Raw genomic sequence first — 18,719 nt, 5'->3', positions numbered from 1 at the left:
CGTTAAAGCAAGCATAAAAAACATTCTGGCGCTCGTCCACGGGATTATAAGTGCTGTGTTATTTGCTGAGCCCCCCCCCCCCATCAACACCCCCCCACCACCTTTCTCTCTTCACTCCAAAGCAGCCTCGTCTCACCTCACCCCCCCGCCCCCCCCCCCCCGACCCCTCCCATCCTCCTTCGCCAGCACCCCAGCGGAGAGAAGGGGCCAGTTAATTCTGAACAAGAGACCCGGGCCCCAGCAACGGCAAATATTTACAACCTTTATCATTCCCTGCGGTTTTTCTGTGGAGTAACTCTGTGGCCCACACCGCCACCCCCCCACCCCCACCCCCCTCTCCCCCCAAACCCTCTCCAACCCCCTCACCCTCCCTCCCTCCCTCCCTCCCTCCGTTCTGGAGACTGAGACGTCTATAAGGCCTTTGTTTACGGTGAGAACGGCGAGGATATAAAACTCACATAAATATCTCGCAGCTCTCTCATCTCACAGAGAGACGCCTGCATGAGCTCCCTCTCTCTCTCATTCTCCCGCTCTCTCTCTCTCTCTCTCCGGTTGTGCACGTACACATAGACACACAAACACACGCGCGCACACACAGACACACAAACAAACACACAACACACACTCACACGCGCGCGCGCTTGGGCTTCAGTGTGTAACTAGTGTGTAACTGAGCATATAAAAGTCGTCCGCTGTTTGATTTAGTGTCGGGGAAGAGGGGCAGGGGAGGGGTTCTTGCTTAGCGTATGTACTTCTGCGCAGTTATCCCCGGACTATCCCGCGACTGTATTTGTTTAGAAAAAATGTGATGTGGTTTACATTGTGTATACTGAGTTACTGGTTCTTAGCGCTGCTGTAAATATGAGCCTGAGCGATGTGACATAACATTAGGAAGAGCCTCTGTTTGAGACAGAGCATACAGTATGTCGGGGCCTCTTTGGCCTCCGAGGAACCGCAGCAAGATGAGGATTACTAACTCTATCTAGACTAGAGAGATCTCACTGAGGTGACCATTAACCTGTTTAGACCTGAGGACCATTCTACAAATGTTTTCTGAAAAACCCCATGTTTCTGTCAGTCGTTCTCAAACATTTTCATGTCAAGGACTCCCAAAAATATATGTAATTCGCCGCCGACCACCATCTGAAAATATGTTGTTCCAGGGACCCCCCTCCCAGAAGCAAAGATTTGAGTTAAAAACTCGGTGCCGCGCTATGAGCTTGTAGATCTGGTATTTTTCAGTAGCTAAAGTATAACATTATGCTTAAAACACCAAAAGGGGTTCCCGCCCGAAATGGGTTAAAATGTTAATCGCAAATAAATAATGCTCCCTATATATTTCTTTTTAAATATATATATATATTTTTGTACTAGTTACAACATTTCAATAAAAATAGAACCTAGTGTTCCATTATACATAGACCATATTGTACGCTTCCAGAATGATGCTAACTGTATGGTTTGTTGTGTGCCGGCGTTGAGCGCTGAAAATAGCCCACAGCGCGCATGGCAGCATCGTGAGCTTGCAGATCTTCTATTTTGGGAACACCACACTGCACATAGCAGGCTTTAACCCATTAAGACCACAGAGCGATTCTACAAATGCCTTCTAAACCGCTAGTCAATGTAGAAGAGTTGTTATTTTCATGGTGTGCCTGTTATCTCTCCTAATGGTACCACTACCAACATCAATACAGCATGGAATTTTGGACAAGATCGTATCCAATGACAACAACATATTCTACGTTTTGGGTCTGAGAGGCTAAATGTCATCAAATGGTTGTTCCGTGGCTCAAATGCCAAATAAATAATGGTCCTTGACAGGAAAAGGGTTGAAAACCACTGATATATTGTATTTATTTTGTGCCAGGGACCCCCAAGAAGAGAATTTCCAAAAATGTCAAAAAAAATTGCCGATGTACAAGCTCGCAGCGTGGCGTGCTGTGAGCTGGCCAGGTTGTTTTTGGCAGCAAATTTTGATTTTAGTTTTAGTAATAGTCTCTTCAATAGTTTTCATTGAGTTTCAGTCACATTTTAGTCACCAGGAATGTTTTAGGGTTAGTCTAGTTTTAGTCGACTAAATATCATAAGATTTTAGTCGACTAAACCTACAGTTGATTTAGTCGACTAAAATGTATTTTCGTGGGCCTTGATGCCGTCGTAATGGCAGATTTTACGCTTGCTGAAAATAGCCGATTTACAAGCTCACAACGCGTCGCAGCACGACGCGTTGTGAGCTTGTAGAGCTGCTATTTTCAGCATGCAACCAAGTGTAAAATAACTTATACTGGACCTCTTGTCCACTAGTCCCTTCCTAACAGTCTAGTTTTTATTTTTTTACGAAATTGTCAGTACATTTAGTCTTAGTTTTAGTCATCATAGCTTAGTTTTCATTTAGTTTCCAATACCACTCTGTATTTTGCCGTGCAGGCTTTCACTGACCTTCTTCTGTCGTCTTCTTACTGATGGTAAAGTGGGGAATGACACTATAATATAGTGTCATCCCACTTTAGTCTTCTACTGTATCGGCCCATATAGTGACTATATGGACCGATACAGTAGAATACTACACTGTAGTAGTAGCAGTACAGTGGTTTTAAAACTTTTTCATGTGAAGGACCCCCCAAATTAAAACTTATCAGCCCGCGGGGGCCCCCATTTTAAAAGATTTTTACGGCTCTAGCAGTGATTTTCAACCATTTTAATTGAATTCATTTGAATTTGCCATGCATTCGGCTACGGACGGACCCCAATTCAAATAAAATCAATGCTAATTTAACTCAGAGTTACAGACCCATAATGGTCCATTTGGTTCCTAACTATCACTTAGCTGGGGACCCCCCTGGAGTCCTCAAGGACCCCACTTTGAGACCCCCTGCTGTAGTATAGACCATGGGGGGGGGGGGGGGGGGGGGGGAAGTAGGTTGGTATATTTATTTGCACTGGCCCTCTCTTGTACAGTTTAAAACGTCAATAAAACAAAAATGGCGGCTCGGCGGTTCAAGTTATCTTTATGGCGTTTGAGGTTAGATAAGAGTGCTGAGACGAGGAACAAGGACCTATTTAAAAGTCTATGGAAGGCCGGACGCTTGAGGGGAATCAGCCTCTATAATCTCTTAAAACTATTGACCTGGTTAATCTGCTAACTGACATTGCTAATCTGTGTCATTATAGTTAACCAGATGAACTGAATGCTCCCTTAAAGCCACTGACCGCCCTTTCTGTCTGCAGGTGTCGCAGCGCGGCGCGTTGTGAGCTTGTAGATCTGCTATTTTCAGCATGCAACCAAGTGTAAAATGACTTATAGTGGATCTCTTGTCCCCTAGTCCCTTCCTATCATTTGAGTCTAGTTTGTATACGCAGAGTGGTATGTCAGAGTGGTATGTGGTAGAACGTCGTCTATAGATATCTCCAGCAGTGTTGATTTCGTCGACTAACACTATGACGGAAAATGTCCGTCGACTACCCTTTTTCCACTGCCGAAAACTAAATGGAAACTAAATGAAAACTAATGCTATGATGACTAAAACTAGGACTAAATATATTGACAATTTGAGCCTGTAGATCTGCTATTTTCAGCATGCAAGCAAGTGTAAAATCAACCATTACGAGTTACGACGCCGTCAAGGCCTGCCAAAATTCCAATTGAGTCGACAAAATCAACTGTAGATTAATCTTATGATATTTAGTCGACTAAAACTTGAGTAACACTAAAACATTTCAGATGACTATGTGACTAAAACTAAGTTTAAAATTTTACTCTAAGACTACGAATAAATCTAAATCTAAATGGTCTATATCTCCTATATCAACATATACAGTATATTAACACTGGTCTATATCTCCACAATATAAACTATAGTGTCTCTAGAACATTAGCTATTGTCTAGTTTGTCAGCCTGTGGACATGGAGAACAGAATAATATCAATGTCAATGACAATATCATTAAGTGGCCTGTTCTTCCAGAAGTACTGCTGCCGGCATTATCTACCCGGAAATACATGATTTGATTGTGTGTATAGATCATGATGATTTGGTCTATTCTATTAAACTATTGCCTTTATTGGTGAGCTAAACTGCACTGACATGTCAACATTATTGTACTTTTAAGTAGCTGATCTATTCATTATCTTAGAGACTGCTCTTGTAAAAAAAAATAGTCATCATTCTGTTTCATACTACAGGCCAACTAGTGCCTATTAGTGACCAGATTTGACTGAGAGCCTGCCATCGCACAAATTCCAGCTTTTCACCAGAGGAGAAAAACTTTTTTATTTTTATTCCAAAAGGATTTAATAGCACAGGCATACTCTTCACATACTAGAGCTGTGTCAGTGTCAGAGCTGAAATCAACATGTAAATATGAAATAAATGCTTAAACGTGTAGCTAGGTGTAATGTTAGAGTCCACAGAAGTGAACCTTTCAGTTTTCTCAACTCGCTGTTTCTCTGCAAGACATTACTCTATAAGCCATATCTCCAAAACTGGTGGGTCAAACTGAACAACCAATATGTCAATTTGAAGCTATGATTCCCTGCTTTCATATGACATGAGAAAACAAAAAATCAACAAAATCCAATGGCAGTCCCTCAGTCAAATTTGGTCACATTTAGATTTCATGTGACTATACAGCTGTAAAACTACCGAATGCCTTTACTGGTCTGTTAAGTGGTTCTCAAACTTTTTCATGTCAAGGACCCCTAAATGTACGTGTATTAGGCCACGGACCGCCTTCTGAAAATATTTCGTACCACGGACCCCCATACAAGATTTGTGGTGTTAAACATTAATAATAATAATTTAAAAGCTGTCAAAATTGTCTATTTTTTTTAAATAGCTGTAACATCAACTCTGAAGGTGCGTTCAAGACGTGGATGGTTAGAGCGGCGCGGTTACATACAAAGTCAATGCAAAGACCAGATTTTGCGCAAACGGGGGCGACACGACCTGGTGCAGTACAAACGGGACGAACCGAGGCGAATATATAGGTCTGAACGCAGATTGAGAGTGTACAAATGAAAACCAAATGGACCGGTACGGTTCCATTTATACACTCGCAGAGTTACAGACCCATAAGGGTCCATTTGGTTCCTATTACTCTATCCATCATTTAGCCGGGGGACCCCCTGGAACTCCTCAGGGGACTCCCTCAAGGAACCCTGGGAGTTGCAAAACTACTTACTGAATGAATAATCGTTTTACTGACCTGTAAAACTACAGACTTAGTTAACCTCCTATTTACTGATCTGTAAAACTACAGACTTAGTTAACCACCTATTTACTGATCTGTAAAACTACAGACTTAGTTAACCATTTACTGATCTACTGAGTGAATTAGCCGTCCATTTAGTGAAACGAGTCAACGACTGACCTGGCACTGCATTTAAATGGCCGACCACCTGCCTATCTGTCTGTCTTTTGTCTTTCCTTCAAACTATACTGCTGTTATAGATTGCTTCTTTTTTTTCTTTTTTTTTATCCCACAATTTTGTAACCCATTTTTCACCCCTGTGTCAATTATCTAATGTGATCCTGGGCTCTACACACCCTCCACCAACCTAGTCCCCATATATGGGGGACATGGGGAGAGCAACGGACTTGAACTCATGCTTCCTTCATGCCTGAGTGTCCAAGTTGCTCCTTTGCACCTGACAGGGGGGAGTTTCCCTGGTTGGACGTAGCGCGTGGAAGGAACACGTTATTCCAACCAGTTCCTTTCCCCTCCACCAGGCGTTGCATGTTTTTTGTGAGGGTACCTACCCTAGGGGACACGGGGAGAACATGCAAACTCCACACAGAAAGGCCCTTTCGCCAACCCCGCCTCGGGTATGGGCACTGATGAGGAAGCACGCCCCCAGCACCCACAGCGTCCCGAGCGGGGGCCAGGGCCTTCTAGCTGTGAGGCGACAGCACCACCGTGCCCCCTCTTATAGATTTCTTAACCTGCCGTCTCTGCTACTCTGCTAAATCGTTATTGCACCATATCGGTCAGCTGACCTACCTTATTGAAAACAATATTTTTTCCACCTCTCTTTTCAAATTAGCCCTGCTGGCGGGCGGCTGCGGTCCCAACTCAGTTCCAATAGCCGTGTGTTTACGATGCTAACCACCATTGATTCAATGACCCGATTGTCCTGTGGAACAGCCAATTTCCATCGATCAGAAGAACCACTTAAAACATATATTGGGTCATATATTGGCTGTGCCGGCCCCGTCGGTCATAGATCACTGACCTGGCTGGTCTGGGGGCTGGACGGGTCGTACGACGGCACGTAGCTCTTGAGGGTGTCGGCGGGGTTGAGGTGCGGCGGGTAGCGGATGGTGGTGTGGGAGAAGTACGGTGACGGCGCCGGGGGCAAGATGGCCGACGCCGAGAACTGCAGCGGCGAGTGGGGCGGCGGGCTCCTCGTCGATATAACTATGGGTGGGCAGAGAGAGGGAGAAAACACATGGGGAGGGAGGGAGGGAGAGAGAGAGAGAGAGAGAGAGAGAGAGATGAGCGGTCTCGCCGTAAAACCATCAGTGGTGGAAAAAGCACTCACATTCTGTGGAGTAAAAAGTACAATATTTGCCTCTGAGATGTGGTGAAGTAGAAGTGAAAGTATTGGAAATTGGAAATACTCAAGTAACCGACAAATACCTCAATTTACAATTTACAATTTAGGCATTTAGCAGACGCTCTTAATCCAGAGCGACTTACATTAGGCAAGAACATTGCCTTATTGTACTTAGGTACACAGTACTTAAGTAAATGTACTTAGTTACTTTACACCACTGAAAACCGTTGAGCTGTTCATCTGCCTAAAATGAAACAGATGGATCCTCCCGCCACATGCTGCTCTGTCCTTGGTAATTCTCTGCACTTCTCTCGTTGTTCGTTTAATCTGTGCTGCAGGTTTTCTGCGTGTCTCGTTCAACGCGAGCATGCATCATGATGCATGTATCGCATGCCTCGCTGCAAAGTACCAAATTCCCCTTTCCCCAGACAATAAAGTTGGGAGAGAGAGAGAAAAAGAAGAGAGAGAGAGAGAGATAATAAACTTGAACTCAGCTATACATAGTATTTATAGAAAAACAAAACAACAAATAAGAAAAATGATATGCTGTACAGTATATATATTATACTCTAAAGATAATAAGTGCATGTTGTACTTTTAGTAGTTTTGAACCATTAGTTATGCCATTTTAGATTGAAACGCTATAATTCATAAAGGAAACGCCTCCAAGATGAGTTCAAGTTTGATATCTGCTGCTAAGCTGCCAACAAGAAACCCTATTTACATTTGATACTGTTACATACTGTTACATACAAAACATTTTAGTTTTTTTCCCATGTTTCTTTCTCTAAATCTTATGACTATATATTTTGCAAGTCATTGGGAGAAAAAAAAGTACCCTCTCTTTTTTTTTTACAACTGTATGAACTTGTGACGTGATAATAAACTTGGAAGTTGAAGTGAATAAAACGACCTTGATTTATGTGAGCCCGGGTCGGCCCAGAAGAGCAGTGCAGGCAGGACGTACTAATACTTACCACTGTGTCCTACACCTGTTAGGCCAGGGTGGTGGTGCTGGGAGAAAGTGCTGACTCGTGGCGAGGAGTCCTGCGGAGAGGTGGGGCTGAACAGAGGCTTCTCCGGCTTCTTCATGGTGGGGGAGGACATGTCTGCTGGAGAAACACACACGCGCGCACACACACACACACACATGCACACGTACAGAACCCGGAATCAGAAAACTACATTCATTCTTAAAGGATGGACAACTTTGGTGTATTTATTCAACCAAGGTTCATGTTTTAGGTTGTTATTCAAGAAAGTAAAAGATGAGTGTTACATTATTTTTTAAATTGTCAGCTTTCTTTCGTTTTGGCGATTTTAACAATTTTTGACAGGGGGGCATTCGAACAAGTGGCTAAATATGTATTTTTCTTTTTTTTTTAACCCATTTTGACCTGAGATCAGATTCTAAAAATGTCTGTTTGAAAATGACAGTTTTCTGAAAAAGCTATGTTTCTATGTCAGTCGTTCTTCGATTTTTCATATAATAGCAGACCTACAAGCTCTGAGCTTGTAGATCCCAAAAATGGGTTAACAAACTTTTATGGCAATTTCTCTATTGTTATTTATTATAGTCCTACTAGACCCCAGGAAATTACATCTGGCCACAAACGGGATCACGGGATCTACTGAATGGAGGCACTAGGGTGATGCCATACTGTGTGTCATAGGCTCAATATGCCAGTTTGTCACCTCCCCCTTCACATTCAGTAGATCCCGTGAACTTTTATGGCCAGATGTAATTTCCTGGGGTCTAGTAGGACTACAGTAAATAATAATAAAATAAATAAAATAAAGAAATCACCTTAAACCTTTGTAAAAATAAAATACATATTTAGCCACTTGTTCTTGCTCCTGCCCCCCCTGGGCACCTTGGCTGGTAATCCAGTCTGGCAGTGTGCCGCGGGTTCGACTCCCGATCCCCGACGGCCTTTACTGCGTGTCACCCCCCCCCCCCATCTCTCTCCCCATTTCCTGTCAGCCTACTTTCATCTATCCCTCTATCAATAAAAGAAAAAAAGGCCAAAGCCAAAAAAATAGCTAAAATCTTTAAACTACAGAAAGCAGCAAATGAAACATTTTTAACACTCATCTTTAACTTTATCTAATCACAACCTAAAACATAAGACATGAAACATGAAAACTAAAGAAAGTTGCCCTTAAAGCCTTATTTACAGTTAGTTGTGTCATGACTGTGTCCTGCGCTGAGAAGAGCAGATCTACAAACTGTCATGACTGTGTCCTGCGCTGAGAAGAGCAGATCTACAAACTGTCATGACTGTGTCCTGCGCTGAGAAGAGCAGATCTACAAACTGTCATGACTGTGTCCTGCGCTGAGAAGAGCAGATCTACAAACTGTCATGACTGTGTCCTGCGCTGAGAAGAGCAGATCTACAAACTGTCATGACTGTGTCCTGCGCTGAGAAGAGCAGATCTACAAACTGTCATGACTGTGTCCTGCGCTGAGAAGAGCAGATCTACAAACCCAGGCTTTTACTGCATGTATATACACGTGCCGAGCACATACTGTATCTGGCAGGATTTATGAGTTGCCATGTTAAATGGAATGTCCACAAAGTGATGCCTGCTTCCCTTCGCCTTGTGACCTTTGACATTCTGTCACTCCATAAATAATTCCCTTAAAGCACAAAACAGTGCATCAAAATCTGTTCAAACGGCCACTATGACTATACCATGCCTCGACTATCATTTTGGTCTGTTTTCTTAGTTTTTTTGTAAACTAGAGATCCCATGAGCAACTTAAGTTTCTCATTGCCGTCATCCCGGGCTACGTCAGAGCCATGATCGACCGGTCATGGCTGTGCGTTTTCAATTTTCCGTGCCGAGGCATCAGCAGCGCCCCGAGGGTGAGCGAGATAACAAATAGAAGAGACTCTCGATGGTTCTGCGTCAGGTGGCGGATCATTCCACAAACATTCATCAAGTGTTTTTTTTACTTTTTTCCCCCTTTTTCTTGCGGCCCGTCGCTGCTCCTTTTGTGCGCATAACTCTCACCTCATCCGTCTGTTCTCTCTCAAATCATCGATGCTAAACGCTGTCACTCAGGCATTTCCATTTTTATTTGTCGACACACATACAACGGCGGGCGGGGGAGGATCCACCTGAACGGCGGGGAGAAGTGACTCATATGCTCCGGAGAGGAGCGCGCGGACAAAGGCGAGAGGAATCCGGGGGATTTCCCACTCCCAAGGCAGTAAGAGGAAGCTGGCTTAAACGCTTTAGCTTTTGCAGATATACCTTTGAGGAGATGGATATCTGCCCTGCTCGGCGGCTATACCGTAGCATGCATTATAAATAGAAAATCCTTTTTGGAAATGGATGCGATGGATGCCTTGCAAATAAAATGTGCCTCTGTTTTGCCTCCGAAGTCCCGCGAGGAAATCGACCGATGCAAAGGACATCTGGAGGAAATACATATTATATTCATGCTAGATATTTAAAAAGGGGCCGATGAAATATTAGTGTTATTGCTATTGACGCAAATGCAAACATGGAATTCCTTGTTGATGTGCACGATATAAAATCTGATCTCTCCTGCAGTGCATTGCAAGCACACGTGTTTGTAAGTGCTCAGGTAGATTACTTCCTTTGCACGTGAAATTGCCCATCTATAAGACAGCGTGTTGGAATGCGACGCACCGAGATTGTAGATCAAAAGGTTCGTCCATTTTAGCGAATGTTCGCCTATTATGAAGTGCCCAGAATAGGGATGCTAGGGTTCATGTGGCTTAACCCATTCTGACCTGAGATCAGATTCTAAAAATGTCTTCTACATCCTGAGAGTTTTCTGAAAAAGCTATGTTTCTATGTCAGTCGTTCTTCGATTTAAAAAAAAATAGCAGACCTACAAGCTCGTAGCGCGCCACTCGGTGGCGCGCTATGAGCTTGTAGATCTGCTATTTTTCAATAGCTAAACACCAAAAGGGGTTCCCGCCCAAAATGGGTTAAGGAGGGGCATACATGTAAAATCTACACACACATACATTATACGCACGCACGACAAAAACTAAATGCTGCACACAAATTACAGTCTATAAAATGTACTTTCCTAAGGCAAAAAAAACACAAAAAAAACCCAATGCATGACGGCAAGGATTCCTTCTACCGCACGCTGAGGTCTCGCCAAACAACAGCCATGTGCACGAAATGACCGCTTATTGGCACTTGGACGGGCTCATATGGGTTTAATATCGCCCCACTTCACTTTTATTCTCTCCTAACAGAATAATGGCCTAGCCTTCCAAGAGTTCTAGCCTTTCTCCTCCTCACCGTCTGTATATAAGGCTCCGGGGGCCCAGAGATGGTGTGGCGATTGGGGGGGGGGGCCCCCCTGCCTCTAAGGGCACGCGTACCCCCTGTTGACCCCCGGGGGTCAAATCCCGCCAGTGCCTTCTTTCCCTTGTCTCCCCCTGCTGTGCCCCTCTACTCAAGGCTAATTTTTACGTCGCGTCAGACACTTTTTTCTTCAGTTGAAAAACGTGCCCATCTCTGTTCGGCCGACACGGTCGTCTGACGAAGCATAAATTAGCCTTTTTTAGCCGTCTTATTGTGGCAATGAAGAAAAGCCACTAAGGGGGGGAGTCTAACTCTGGACTGCTTGGCTTTCCTTTTTAGAAAAGAAAGGGAAAAAAAGGTGCAGAAGAGAAAAAGCCTCGCAGGCCTTAAGACACCAGGAGGTGCACTAAAGCTAAAATCACAGCAGGGCCTTGTTGAGGGAAAAGGTGGAACATTTTGTACCCGATCGTTCCGTCCTGTCACAGTCAGGCTTAAATGCTTCCAACAACCTCTAGCTGGTTGAGGCCAGGGGCTGTGGGAGTGTGGGGCCCGCGGTGCACACACTAGCGAAAAAAGGAGTCAGGGGAGAGGGAGAATGATCCGGAAACACGGGACAGGGAGGCCTTAATTAAAAGGGCGTCAGGGCCTCAGCTCTGCACCGGGAGACAAGGTAATGAGACGTGCATGACGTCCCGCGAGGATCTCCCTTATTCTGTCTGTCTTTCTCTCTCTCTCTCTCTCTCTCACGCACGCACGCGTGCACGTGCACACTGCTCTGAGACAGTTAACCCATTCAGGCCTGACGTCGACATTTTAAAAAAAAAGTTTTCTAAATCATGACAATTTTCGGAAAGATTTGAGGCACATTTTAACGATTTTTCAAAAATAGCAGACCTACAAGTTCATAGCGCGCCACTCGGTGGCGCGCTATGAGCTTGTAGATCTGCTATTTTTCAATAGCTAAATTATAACATAATGTTTAAAAACGCTAACGCTAACGTGACATGGATGCGTTCCAGGTCTCAATGGATTAAGTGTACAGTATACAGGCGCGCCACACTCAGAGACCTGGTCACGTACGCACATGAAAAAAAGAACACGCGCATGCATGCACACAAACAAATTTCCCTGTTCCCATTCGCTGTCTTTCTGTCTTTCTTTTCTGTGTCTGGGCCGGGCCGGGCCACCTGTTGAGACAGACTACTCCGCTGAGACCTACTTGCTTCTGAGTCAAGTTCAAACACAAGCCGTCACACCTGCCTCTCCTATTAACACGCACACGCACGCACACGCACGCACACAACGAAGCATGCACTAATCGTGCTTGTTCTTTTTTTCTGACGCACGCAAACTCGCATGCAGGGCAGGCTACAAATAAACTGCCTTGTTTTCCTCATGACACAGATACACACTGTTTTAACACATATCATGTACAGCCCTAATTATCTCTCTCTGCAGCACAAGCACAAATGCAAACAAACACACACACACACACACACACGCGCGCACACACACACACACACACACGCAAACATCTTCCTGACACATGCACACTCACGTATACAGTGCAAGCGTAGTACCGTTTCACCTTTCACACCTTTACACAGCTGCTGTGTTCATTTAGCTTTGAGCTTTAATTTTAAATGACCTTATAACCAGCCGTGTACTTTACATCTACGTGCGAACAGGAAGGACTGGTGCACGATCAAAGACGTGCACTCGCACCAACGGGGGGTTTTACTCGCATGTCGAGCCACGATATGAAGATTGATTTCGTGATAAGAGATACATGATGTGACACATTAAACCTCCGGGTCGTAGCCTTATAGCATGTTCAACAGTGGACTCCATGAACACATTAAACCTCCGGGTCGTAGCCTTATAGCATGTTCAACAGTGGACTCCATGAACACAAACACATTAAACCTCCGGGTCGTAGCCTTATAGCATGTTCAACAGTGGACTCCATGAACACAAACACATTAAACCTCCGGGTCGTAGCCTTATAGCATGTTCAACAGTGGACTCCATGAACACAAACAAGAGTCACTTTTTAACCCATTTAGACCTAAGTTCGATTCTACAAATCCTGACAGTTTTCTGAAAAACCCATCTTTCTATTGTCAGTGGTTCTCAAACTATTTCATGTCAAGGACCCCTAGAATTATATGCAATTGACCCCCCCCCCCCCCCCCCCCAGAAGCAAAGATTTGAGTTAAAAAACGTTTGCTCTGAAAGAATATATATTCAAAGATTTGCGCCACATTTTCACGATTTGTCAAAAATAGCAGATCTACAAGCTTGTAGCGCGGCACTCGGTGCCGCGCTATGAGCTTGTAGGTCTGCTATTTTTCAATAGCTAAAGTATAACATAATGCTTTTAAACACCAAAAGGGGTTCCCGCCCAGAATGGGTTAAAATACTATACAGATCGGGATTTAAAAAAAAAAAAACTACATTAAAGTCACTCTCCGATAATCCTAACAAATTAATCCAGTAAAAGCATAATCATCTTGTCAATCTGCAAAATTAACAATCAAGATACCTTTATATAAAAAAAAGTACCATCATTTGTTTTCATTCGGTGCATGTACACTATATGTTTTGTTTGTGTAAAAACAAATTGTACACGTATGCAATAGTGAAGCAATGATTTGTATGGTGTGTCCTATAAGTCCATGTGGGCTGGGCACCTCGGGTGCATGACACATAAATAAAGAATCTATCAATCTATCTATCTATCTATCTATCTATCTGTCTATCTATCTATCTATCTATCTATCTACACTCAGTTTTATAATGATCAATGACAGATATTTCACTTTGCAGGGGGGGAGGAAAAAAAAGAAACTCCTCATTTGCATCGGCAAAAACGCAGAGGGAGCCACAACTTTCCGAACTGTATTTTGAATGGGTTGTGTAAGGTTTTTTATGACAGCGGGGGTGCCGGAGGCAATCCATGTCCTGGTGTGCATTTAGGTGGAGTTGAAGGAGTTCACGATCACGGAACACATGGGGAGGGAGTGGAGGGAGTGGAGGGAGGGAGGGAGGAACCAGGTGCGACGCTAGTTCATCTGCATTGCATTGTGCACAGACAGGATAGCAGAGATAAGACCCGCTCATTACAGTCTGTGGAGGAGGGTTCACGCGGTGCATTAAGCCCTGTGTTGAAACCCAGGCTTAAGCATTAGCGTTTGCAAAGTAGCGTTGCGTGTATGCTAATAACGTTCTTAAAGTCGTGCATACGCTGTCAGTTCAACATTTTGACCTTAATCGCCGTGTGGCGGTATGGGCCTTAGAGGTTAGGGAAAGCCACCCCACGGGTCACCTAGCTTGAATTAGCAACACCCCAGCTGGTAGAGAATCACAACAGGAAAGTAATGGGTGAATGAGTCAGCGTGCTACCGCTGAGGTGTTGCTTCATTACTGGTACAGTTCCCACTTCCCAGCAGTGTGTGGATTGTATATTAACGATTGTAATGTTACTGCCGCGCGACTGTGATGCAGGATGTTGTCGTTGGGTTAGAACTTAGAAGACTACCACGGCTTTCCCTCCCATTGTCCATATTCTGTCCATCACTGACACTATTACAGTACTTTATGCACTGTGTGCTGGGAATAGGCTACACTACATTACTGTTATAGACTGACACTATTACAGCATGTTATGTACTGTGTGCTGGGAATAGGCTACACTACATTACTGTTATAGACTGACACCAGTGTTGATTTCGTCGACTAAAACTAAGACGAAAAGACGTTTTTTCACTGACGAAAAGTAAATGGAAACTAAAATGAAAACGAAGCGATGACGACTAAAACTGTGACTATGACTAAATATACTGACAATTTCGTCAACAAATAAAAACTAGACTAAAATGTTAGGAAGGGACTAGTGGACAAGAGATCCAGTATAAGTCATTTTACACTTGGTTGCGTGCTGAAAATAGCTGATCTACAAGCTGGGTCGGCGGCCAATTACATATATTTTTTGGGGGTCCTTGGAATTAAATAGTTTGAAAATAACTGATATAGAAAGGTTTTCTGAATATAAACTAGTATTACATGTATAATCCTCACCTCCGTCTCGGTCGTGCCAGTTGGCACGACTACTGGCTGGTGAGCTGGGTGAGGAGTAGAAGTCTGGACCAGTGGGGCTCGTCTCCATGTTCTCATCCATGTTGATGGTTTTGGGCCTTTTACTGTGGAGAAGGAAGGAGGACGACACGTTCATTCATGGCTCATGCTGGATGGCAAAAAGGTGGCATGATATCGAGTCATTTATCCCATTAAGACCTGAAGCTGATTCTACAAATCAGCTTCTAAAACTAAATCAAGCTATTTTTTGTAATTCAAATTTATTCAACATTTTTCAAACGCTACAAAAACAATTTCAGCAATAGCAATAGCAGATACAAGCTTGTATATATTCTATTTCTTAATAGCCTATGTCAAAATTTGAAATTGACACAGACGCTTATATATTATCTGCAAATTTTCCAAAGCTTCAACCTACAATATAATTAATATTTACATTATGATATAAACCCACATAACAGTCTTTGATATAGTTGCTATGATACAAAGCAATTTCTTTAATTATAGACAAATTATTAGACAAATCTTTATAAAATCTCTGTAGGGAGTACAACTTGTTTTACAAATATGACTTTCATGCACAGTACAAAATACATAGTATGGATTATTATGTGTTGTTCAAAATTCATGCAGTTATGAGTGGCTATATGCTTAGGGCCGATTCATACTCCTATTTTACCTCTGTAGTGCCGAAATGATTTCGGCTCGTCAGAAATTTTCAGTAGCACCGAAGAGCCGACTTTAGGACGGTACCCGCCCCCCCGGACCTCAAATGACGAGCCGAACCGACTTTTATTCGCCTCTAAAATAGGAGTATGAATCACGCCTTAGGAATTTGACGAGCTACACGCACCCCCACACTGACCTGCCCGGGGGTGAGGAAAGGGAACGATGTAGCCCCACACTAGAGTTCAGGTCGTGGTAATAGGGCTGGCTGGGCATTTCGGCCATGGAGAAGTTGACCCCTGCACCCTGGGTGATGGGCGCTGTGGAGGAGAGAGAGAGAGAGAGAGAGAGAGAGAGAGAGAGAGAGAGAGAGAGAGAGAGAGAGAGAGAGAGAGTGAGAGAGGTACAGTTAAGAGTCAGCGGTAGCCATTAATAGTGGACAGAAAGTACATTTACTGTAGTCTACTTAATTAAGTATTTGGAGTATTATTATTTATTTTTTCAAATAGCAAGCTGGAAACATTCCATGGATGATTCCTCATGTGCATCTCAGGGGGGGAAGTCTCAGTTATGCTCTCGCCATCGTTCACAACAATGCATCCAAAGTGGCTTCTTCATGTCGTCGGCGTTGAGGCCCGTGATGTGGCTACAGTGTACAGTATAAAGCACTGTTCTGTGGCAGTCATAGTGATTTACAGTAGAAGAGAGAGGTGTCCATTTTCTCGCTGCGGTCGAGGCGGCGGGGGGGGATATTGTTTCAAGGGAGGATGGGCGAATGTTTACAGAACAAAAGCAGCCCGCCAGACCTCTCTTCCTCCCTTTCCCCTCCCTCTCCACACTCCCTCTCTCTCTCTCTCCCTCTCTCTCTCTGAGTGTGTGGCCTCTGTGTAAGAGAGCCCCCTCCCACCCCGTCACAGCCCGGGCGGTTGGTCGGTCGGTCGGTTGGGGTTTTGGAGTCGATGAGAGGATGGAGTGTGTTAGTGGTGTCTGTTGTGGTCTGAGGTTCACCACTGGCACGGTCCCCTCGACCAGCCTCTGCCCCGCGGGCTGGCTGGGCTGGCTGGCAGGCTGCAGCCCCCCCCTGGCACCGATCCCTAACCTAACCCACTGCTCTAGCAGCCATAGCAGGCTGCAATGTGGGCCTCGAATGCTTCCGGACAGAGAACACTGAATGTAGTGGGGGTGGAGGGGGGGGGGGGGGGGGGGGGGGGGATGTCACTGCCATTCAACGCCAACTGGCACCCAGTGTTGATTTTGACAGTACATTTTGATTTTAGTTTTAGTCATAGTCTCTTGAATACTTTTCATTTAAGTTTTAGTCACATTTTAGTCACCTGGAATGTTTTAGTGTTAGTCTAATTTTGGTCGACTAAATGTCCCATGATTTCAGTCGACTATATCTACAGTTGATTTAGTCGACTAAAATGTATTTTGGCGGGCCTTGATGCCGTCGTAATGGCTGATTTTACACTTGCTTTTTGCTTATTTGTTGACAAAAATATATTTAGTCTTAGTCTTAGTCATCATAGCTCATCATAGCTTAGTTTTCATTTATTTATTTTTGTCATAGTATTAGTCGATGAAATCAACACTGCTGGCACCCGACTACAGTATAATTATATGCGAGTAACTTTAAAAAAAAATACTACTTAGTAGTAGTATTTGTTTTGAGGTTTGCAAATAAATCAGTTTTTATTTGGTGCTCTCACAGAGCATTTCCTTCGCTTTAAGCACACACTAGTACTATGTTGGGTTCACAATAGGACATAGACGGAATGTACACTGAATGTTCACGCGTCTCAGTTCACCAGTTCCTTGAGCCTAGTATACTGTACATGTACTGTATACTCATTCCGGGGTCCTCTCTTCTCCAATAATGAGTATCCTTGTCGAAAGGCCAGATTGCAAGTCAGCCTTGAACTCCAGCGATCCCTTTGATGGTCTTCAAAGACCGTCTCAAGAGCCTGGAAACCAGAGTGGAGAGCGCGGGGGGGAGGGAGAGACGTGTTGACGGACGAGCCGGCCGCTCCAAAATCTACCCGGGGAGTGGCCGGCCTGGGCCGAGTGAGTGACAATTCCTGTGCGTCCGATTTTTGCCTGGTTAAAATTCCAGTTTGACTTTAGCCGCAACCTGGCGGAACCTGGCGAAGGCCCGGCCCGAGAGGAAAGCGCACAGTCGCTATGGCTGCGGCCATCTGGTCAGGGGGCGCAAATTAAAAAACAACAAGAACAAACACAGTGTCTTTCAAAGGGGATGCTTGTCAGGTGTGTCAGCCCAGGGAGCTGGTATAGCTTTCAGGTCATGAATGGTCAAGGAGACTGCATGGATCTGTGCGCGCCGCAGATCAACACGAATGCACTTTGAAACAAAAGGGGAAAAGATGAACCATGTGATACCTGTAAGGTCATTTATACTATACTTTTTAAGTATCTTTTGTTGAATTTGTTATCTATAGTCCTCTGTTGTTGTTGCCCTAATTTCCTCTCCGGGGGTCAATAAACGTGATCTTATATCTCAGAAGAACAGACAGCCACTCCAGCAGCATTCGATGCCTATATACTGCTGTTTTATGAGTCTTACTCAATTCACTTTGTTGGCTTTTAAAACAAAGCATGTGGTGACGTACTGACAACCCCCCATACGTAGTGTCAATAAAGTGAAAGCAGTAAAGAAAATATTAAAACCCATACACCCCAAACACACCTACATGTTGTACTTTTACAAAAAACGCATGACACCTATACAACAACAACGTTCCACATGAATATGCGTAATGAACCCGAGGTTGGCCCGGTGTGTATGTATGTATGTATGTATGTACAGTAGGTGAATCAATTATTTGTGTGTGTGTGTGTGTGTGTGTGTGTGTGTGTGCTGCCTATGTCCCAGAGCCCATAGGCAGCAGCTTTTGGAACGCGCTGCAGGTAAAATATTGCCCCAGGGAGACAGTGTCCTCAGCTAGCAAGAGAGAGAGACAGACCATAGATTCAGAAAGAGCTGTCAACAGCTTTGAGACGAGCAAGGCATGTCTGTACAAACATGCACACGCTCGTACGCACACAGATGTACAGTAAAGCGTTTTGTTCCAGGGGCAGGA

The 18,719-nt window shown here is 44.2% G+C and overlaps 1 protein-coding gene across 1 annotated transcript in view; it reads right to left on the bottom strand.

Annotated features, from left to right (window-relative positions):
* LOC306914306 (nuclear factor 1 B-type-like) overlaps window positions 1–18,719 on the bottom strand; it is a 94,044-nt gene that overhangs the window by 2,175 nt on the left and 73,150 nt on the right. Inside the window, exons 5-9 of the mRNA XM_079491303.1 lie at window positions 15,821–15,941; window positions 14,938–15,059; window positions 7,536–7,667; window positions 6,235–6,419; window positions 839–867 (exon numbers count right to left, since the gene is read on the bottom strand). Of these exons, the coding sequence (XP_079347429.1) occupies window positions 839–867; window positions 6,235–6,419; window positions 7,536–7,667; window positions 14,938–15,059; window positions 15,821–15,941 (589 nt within the window). The remainder of the gene's footprint in view (window positions 1–838; window positions 868–6,234; window positions 6,420–7,535; window positions 7,668–14,937; window positions 15,060–15,820; window positions 15,942–18,719) is intronic.

The sequence above is a fragment of the Electrona antarctica genome (genome assembly GCF_951216825.1).
Source record: "Electrona antarctica genome assembly, chromosome: 21".
NCBI lineage: Eukaryota > Metazoa > Chordata > Actinopteri > Myctophiformes > Myctophidae > Electrona > Electrona antarctica.
This window is presented reverse-complemented; position numbering and strand designations above follow the sequence as displayed.